Here is a 7,824-nt window from a genome sequence, read left to right as displayed (position 1 = left end):
TCTTTCCTCCCCTCTTTACCCAAACTCCTATTCATCTCTTAAGACCAGCTCAGACTTCACTTTCCTGACCCCTCCAGCAGGTGCTACTCCCATAGAATCTAGGGCCCACTGCCCACACTATAATGAAGTTTGCCTCTATTGATTATCTCCTACACCAGACTGTGAGCCTGCTAAGAGACTGGGCCTTAGTTAGCTTTGTATCCCTACTGCCCAACCCAGTGCTTGGTACAGAGCAGGCCCTGAGAAAACGCTTGCCAACTAGATCTCAGTCACACCACTCATCCACCCAGCCAGCAATCTATTTTTTCTTAAACTATCAATATTTTCTCTTTATTTTGATTATAATTCATTTAAAACATTTCAAAATAGTGCAAAAGGGAATACAGTTTAGTGAAGAGTAGGTGTCCCTCCCATCTCTGTCCCTCAGGCTGGTTAAGTTTCTTTCTTTTAAATATATTTATTTATTTTATTATTTATTTGGCTGCACTGGGTCTTAGTTGCAGCACGCAGGATCTTCGTTGCAGTATATGGGATCTTTTAGTTGTGGCATGCGGGATCTAGTTCCTTGACCAGGGATCAAACCCCGGCCCCCTGCATTGGGAGTGGAGTCTTAGCCACTGGACCACCAGGGAACAGTTAACAGTTTCTTATGTAGCCTTCCAGAAAGAGTTTAGGCATATGCATGCAATACCAAATATTCTTTTTTCTTTTTTAATAAATTTATTTATTTATTTATTTATTTATTTATTTATGGCTGAGTTGGGTCTTCGTTGCTGGGCGTGAGCTTTCTCTAGTTATGGCGAGTGGGGGCTACTCTTCATTGCACCTTGTTGTGGAGCATGGGCTCTAGAGCACAGGCTCAGTAGCTGTGGCGCATGGGCTTAGTTGCTCCGCGGCATGTAGGATCTTCCCGGATCAGGGCTCAAACCTGTGTCCCCTGCATTGGCAGGCAGATTCTTAACCACTGTGCCACCAGGGAAGCCCCCAAATATTCTTTATAGACTTCTTTTGGCTCCATTTGCCTGTCTCTTGAGAACCAGGCTACTTGGCCCAGAGCTGACTGGAGAAGTCAGCTGTCACTGGCTCCTCTAACCCCAGTCTCTTCCCCTGCACCCCCAGTCCCCTTTCCCAGGCTCTTCCCACACGTGGGGGTGGGTGCCTTTTCACCCTCCTCCTTCCTTTCTAGCCCTACAGTCTGCTTGAATCAGGGAGGGGCTGTGATGGGCACTGCTATGTTCCTCTCCAGGTGTAAGAGTGAGGTGGTCCCTGGTCCAGAGAAAGTCCCCGCTGCCCACTCACCCGCATTTCTCTGGTCCACACATTGAAGAATTGGCTCTGTTGCTCCTTTTCTTGATTTCTTCTAGCCTCTATGGCTGCCACCTCCTTGGGATCTGGTGGTGGGTCTACCTTATACATCTGGAGCAAGAGTGAGGTGAATGGCCAGTCAGTGCTAACCATCCTCCTTGACTACACCCCCACCCCCATTCCATTCTCCCCACAGTATCTTACCAGTTATTGATTCCTACTGATTTTACTTCCTGACATATTTCATATCTGTGTTCTCCATCTCTGCTGTCACCACCCTAATTCAGGCCTCACAAGCTGGTGCCAGACAGTATTCCCAGGAGCCTCACTGGCCTCCCTTGCTCTAGTGTTATGCTCTCTACCTCTTTCTCTGCCTTGGCTACCAAAGTGATTTTTCTGAAAGCAAATCTGACCATGGCACACCTCAGCTTAAAACCCTTAAAAGCAGCTTTAAAGCAAATGGTTCCCCAGTGTTTACAAGATCAAGTCCAACCCCCTTTGCCACATTTATGAGTCTTCATGATCTGACCCCTGCTCACCTTTCCAAGTCTCAAACTCATTTACAACATCCCTTTTACATTATGTTCTACTTAGTTTTCCCCGTTTCAGTAAATGCCACCACCATTCCCCCTTTATTTTTATTACTTATTCTCCAGTCAAATGAAAGGCTAGAGGGCTTAAATTTGCCTGTGTTCCTTCATATTTTGGGAGGCCCAGTTTTGGCACGTGAGCCAGCCAAAGCCACAGGCCAAACCACTTCTGCTAACTTAAATCTGATCATGTCTTGCACCTACTTAAAATCCTCCACTGGCTTCCTACTGCACTTACAATCAGATCCAAACTCCTTACTGTGGGCTTTCAAGATCTGGTTCCTGCACACCTCTCCAGTTCATCTCATGCCTCCCTATCCCTTGCTTACGGTGCTCCAGGCACACTGGCTTCCTATCAAGTCCTCCAACACTACAACTGTTCCCACCTCAGGGCCTTTGTACACCGTGTTCCTTTGTTTGGAACACCATTCTTCAACTCCTCGTATAGCTAGTTCCGGTCTCTCTCTCTCTCTCTAACCATTTTGTAACTAAAATATTTGATGTATACAGGAGAATATATATAAGCTATATGTAAGTTAGGAAGCATGATAAAAGAGACCCATGAACCAACTCCCCAACTTAAGAAATAGTGAATGATCAATACTATTGAAGAGTCTTACGTCTCTCCTCCCTCATCCTTACCCTGAGATAACCACTATCCAAAATGTTACCATTCCCTTACTAATATGCATTAATATACTGTGTGTGTGTAACTCCCTGAACAATATTTTAAAACATTTTCTTGTCTCAGAATTTTATGGAGTATCACACAGTATGCATTCTTCTGCATCTTGCTTTTTTCACCCATGTTCATTCTATCATTTAACAAATATTTATGGAGTACCTACTGTCAGATGATCCTTTAAGCATTTGGGAGACATCAAGGAGCAAAAGTGACAAAAATCTGAGTCTTTGTGAAAGTTACTTTCTAGTGGGGAGTACATTAAATAGTTTGTAAGAAGATAATAAGTACTTCGGGAAAAAATATAGAGCAGGATAAGGGGAAGTGGAAGTGCCAAGGAAGTGGGGGGCGTGTTGCAATTTTAAATATGGACGTCAGGGGAGGCATAACTGAGAAGGTAATATGTGAGCAAATACTTGAAGAAGGTGAGAGAGTCTCCTATGCAGATAACTAGGAGAGCACTGCAGGCAGAGGGAACAAGTGCAAAGGCCTTAAGGTGGACAGAAGAGGCACACGTTCAAGGGGACAGCAGGGAGGCAAGGAGGAGTGGGAAATGACATTAGAGAGATTGGGTGGGGGGTGGTGCAGAGCATGTAGGACTTTATAGACCATTGTAAAGGCTGCGGCTTCTACTCTGAGAGAAATGGGCAGCCATTGGAGGATTTTGAGCAGTGGGAGTGATGTGTCCTGTCTTTGATTTTTAAAGGATCTCTCTGGCTGCTCTGTTAAGAGACTGGAGGGGAGCGGAGGCAAGGCTAGAGGCAGGGAGGAGGCTATTACAGTCGTTCAGGCAAGAGATGATGATGACTCACACCAGGTTGGTAGCAGCAGATGTAGCAAGAAGTGGTCAGATTCTGGATATATTTTGACGGCAGAGCCAACAGGACTTCCTGATGGGGTTGGATGTGCTGTGAGAGAGCAGTGTTAAGAATGACTTGAAGGATTTTGGCTGGGGCAGTCAGAGGAGTTGCTATCAACTGAATAGTCTGTGTGGGGAGAACAGAATGGGATGAGGATCTGGAGATCAGTTTCGAAGTGTTGAGTTTGAGAGGTCGATTAGATACCCATTGATAGCATATATATAGTATGGTAAATTTTATTATTGTTCAAAAAGATTTGCTGTTGGGAATTCCCTGGTGGTCCAGTGGTTAGGACTCTGTGCTTCCACTGCACGGGACACAGGTTAGATCCCTTGTTCCCTCGTTGGGGAATTAAGATCCCAGAAGCCCCATGTGGCCAAAAAATAAAATAAAATAAAATTTGCTGTTCCTCCTTACAGAAGGATTCTATATCCTTATCTTATTGTCCTCAAGGTTAGCCACATGATCTGCTTTGCCCTCTGCAATGTGAGAATTGACATGTGCCATTCCCAAGTAGAACTAAGAGCCATTACATTATAGCCACTTTCTCTCTTCACTCTCTGCTGTGGGACCGGCAATGTCCCAGGTAAGCGCTGCCCCTTCAGCCTCAGTCCTGGAGTGATGACAGAGCAGAGATGTAGCCAACCCACAGTGGACAAGAAGCAGGAGTGAGAAATCTTTGTTTTTATGAACTGCTGAGACTTAAAAAAACATTTTTTAAGAGTTTATCTGAGCAAAAAACAAACCGGGCAGTGCCAAACTAGAAGTGGTTAAGAAGAGTTCAGGGAAAGATCTTTAAAGAGAAGAGATGGAAAGCAAGGAAATTATTTGATTTGCTATAGCTGAAGCGCTTGCTTTATTTGAGAAAGCCTAGGTGGCTGTTTGGATTGGTTGTCCTTAGGTTTTTTTTTTTTTTAACAGTTTTTAAAAATAATTTTATTATTCTGCTTCTGTATAGCAAGACCTTACCTAACTGGAATTTAGTTAACCAGCAACCTCATCCACCCATAACATAGCTTGAAACTAAAAATAAACAAAAATAGATCACTTAAGGCTTTCTCAGGGCCTCTGTGAGAAACAATTTGTTCTTATGTAGCACATATTTTTACTAAGCTTTATATAGCCTATGATTTTATTTTTTCTTTTTTTAATTGTCATCACAGTTAACATTTACTGAGTATTTACTGTAAAGGTGCAATTATAAGCATGTTGTATTAGTAACTCATTTATTAGGTTGCACCATATAAAAATGCTGATATTTGACTATTTTTGACCTACTAGTATTCTTCTTAATATTTCTATGAAGTAGATTTTTTTTTCATAACTCACACACACACGTTTAAACAGTTTTTTAAAGGTTACTTTCCATTTACAGTTAATCACAAAATATTGGCTATATTCCCCATGTTGTACAATACATCCTTGAGCCTATCTTACACCCAGTAGTTTGTACCTCCCACTCTCTCACCCCTATATTGCCCCTACCCCCTCACTGGTTAACCACTAGTTTGTTCTCAATATCTGTAAGTCTGCTTCTTTTATGTCATATTTACTAGTTTGTTGTATTTATTAGCTTCCACATATAGCTGCTGAGATTTTGAGGTTGTTTGTCACCTCAGCATAATTTAGCCCATCCTGACTGATATAAGGAATTTAAAGCTGTGAGGCAGTGAGAGATCTCTAAGGGACTGTAGATAGTTAAGAATGCCTCAGGGGAGACAGGGAGAGGAGGAGCCAGCACTGGAGGCTAAGGAGTGGCCAGTGAGGTGGGAGAAAAAACGGGAATGCCTGAGAAGCCAAGTGAAGAAAGTGCTTTTGGGAGGAGAGAGTGGGCAACTGATGATGGGTTAAGTAAGATGAAGACTGAGAATTGAGTAATTTGAAGGGGAGGGTTGCTGATGACCTTGATTAGAACACTTTTGGTGGGGCCTGACTGAACTGGGTTCAAGAGAGACTAGGACTCTAGTCAAACAACCCAGCAGCACAAACAACACAGTTTATTTATTTTTTAATTGCAAGAGGAAAAGAGAAGGGACTTGTAGATTAAAAGAGACATATATACAGGTGGAAAAGTTTCCCTAGCATATACCTAGGAGTGGAAGTGCTGGATCATAGGGCATAAGCCTATTTAAACTTTACGAGATAATGTTGTTTTCCAAGGAGACTGTACTAATTTATACTTTCACTATAGTGTATAAAAACTCTAGCCACTCCACATCCTCAGCAACACTGGATATTACAGACTTTTTAATTTTTGCCAACTTGTGGGTATAAAATTATAATTATCAGTTTTAATTGGAATTTTCCTTATTGCTAATGAGGTTGCAACATCTTTTCATGTGTGTTTTGTCCATTTTTCTTTCTCTTCTGTGAAGTGCCCATTCGTATCTTTTGCTCATTAAAAAAAATCAGTTTGTCCTTTTCCTATTAATTTTAGGAGTTCCTTTTGTATTCTACACACTAATCATTTCTTAGTTTACCTGTGGCAAATATCTCCAATTTGTGGCTTGTCTTTTCACTTTATTATTATTTTATAATAATTTTATGGTAACAGTTGATACACACAAAAGAATATGGTTAACACATGTAAGTTATGAAGTATAACAACAAAATGAACACCTGTGAACCCTCCACAGAACCCAGAAAATAGAACAGTATCAATACTTTAGAAGCTTTCTGTGTGCACTTACCATCTTTTCACTTTATGTTGTAATTTGGAGGAATTTGAATGTAGTCAAATTTACCAATCTTTTCCTTTAAGCCCAAAAGTTTTTATTATTTAAGAAATCCCCTGAGGTCATAAAGATATTCTCCTATATATTTTTCTAAAATTTCTAAAGTTTTGCTTTTCTCATTTAATTTTTTAATCTATTTGGGAATTGCATTTTGTATATGGTGTGAGAAGTAGGGATCCAATTTGATTTTTTTTCCCCCCAAGCTCCATTTCATCTTAAATGGAACAGTAGTTCCTGTCAATTATATGAGATTGCTGTCCTTTGGTCATTTTATCCCCTCAGCCTGATCATGACTGTTTCTCCCAACTGAACTTCATTTACTAGATTGCATCAACCAAGCTTTCTCACTTTCCTGGACTTGTCTTAAGACTTTAAGACTCTTCCCAGCCTCCAGACATCATTTAAAAAATAGTTACAGGAATCGCTGTGGCAGCCACCAGACCCTTTTCATGTCTAAGTCTAAGCACCAATGCCAGCCTACTCATTCCATCTGTCACCACAATATAAGGTCACACTGAAGGGGAAGATTCCACAGACAGCCTCTTGGACTGCTAAGGCCATGGCTTAGTAAAAAGCAGGCATAAAGTGATGGGGGATGAGGGGATGGAGGAGAGGGATAGAAAGATGGGAAACAGAGGGGAAGGGGACAGAAAGGGCAGAGTCAGGGGCAGAGGGAGAAGAGAGGAAGGAGGGCAACAGGGCGGTTGATAGGGGTGGAGGGCAGAGAGAGAAGAGGAAGGGAGGAAGCAAGGGACGGCAGAGGGGGATGGAGAGGAGGGAATGAGATGGGGGTGAGGCATGGAGAGAGAGAGATGAAGGGAGAAGGAAAGAAGGATAGAGGTGGAGAGCACTGGCTTAGGGACCCTGACTCCCAGGGGTTCACACAAAATATCTTTCTCAGCAAGGAGCCCCAATTTTGAAGCTCCAGGTTGGGTCTAGCATCAGGTCCAAGACTATAGCAGCTATAGCGGCAGTCTCTGAACTCTGCTTGGAGAAACAGGAGGGAGGCGGGGGATAGGGACAGTATCTCTGGCCATAGTTTTCCCCAGCCCGTATCCCAGTCGCTCCAGAGTATCCGCATCTCCATCTACGCCCCATCCCCCTTCACACCCCATCCCACCTATAACCCCACCCCACTTCCAACCCTACTCCACCCTCATTAAGATCTGAACTCTAACACGGAATCCTCCCGCTGGCCCCTCCTTCTTGTACAGCCCTCCGCTCCCTGGGGTCCTTCCAATTCCCGACCCCGTTCTTGTTTGAGCCTTCCCGTCGGCCAGGCAAAAGCCGCAGCCGAGCTCCCACCTTCCTCTTGCCCTGGAGGGCATAATCCTGCTGTGACTCCTGGCTTGTCTCCGCAAGGATCTGCTCCTTCAGACAGGTTTCCCCCATCCCAACAGCTGCAGGTTCCTCCCGGCCCCGCCTGCCTCCTCCAAGACTATGTTGGGTGTAGCGGCGGTTTGCGTTGCCGTGCGACAAGAAAGGGGGGAGAGGCCCAAATGCCTGTCGTAACCTCGCGCCCTGGCAACGGATCTAGAAAACCTTCACGTCAGCCCGAAGGCCCCGCCCGCACCGGAAGCCGAAAATCCCGTTATTCTCGCGAGGTTTGCCGTCCGCCCGGCCTGCACTGCGGTGTTTCCCGCGCGGGCTAT

At 43.9% G+C, this 7,824-nt stretch overlaps 1 protein-coding gene across 1 annotated transcript in view; it reads right to left on the bottom strand.

Annotated features, from left to right (window-relative positions):
* The window catches only part of RIBC1 (RIB43A domain with coiled-coils 1), a 7,611-nt gene extending 6,195 nt beyond the window's left edge, over nt 1-1,416 (bottom strand). Inside the window, exon 1 of the mRNA XM_007449394.1 lies at nt 1,300-1,416. Coding sequence (XP_007449456.1) covers nt 1,300-1,416 — 117 coding nt within the window. The remainder of the gene's footprint in view (nt 1-1,299) is intronic.
* Nucleotides 1,417-7,824: the final 6,408 nt, after the last annotated feature.

The sequence above is a fragment of the Lipotes vexillifer genome, unplaced genomic scaffold (genome assembly GCF_000442215.2).
Source record: "Lipotes vexillifer unplaced genomic scaffold, Lipotes_vexillifer_v1.1 scaffold2129, whole genome shotgun sequence".
Taxonomy (NCBI): Eukaryota; Metazoa; Chordata; class Mammalia; order Artiodactyla; family Lipotidae; genus Lipotes; species Lipotes vexillifer.
This window is presented reverse-complemented; position numbering and strand designations above follow the sequence as displayed.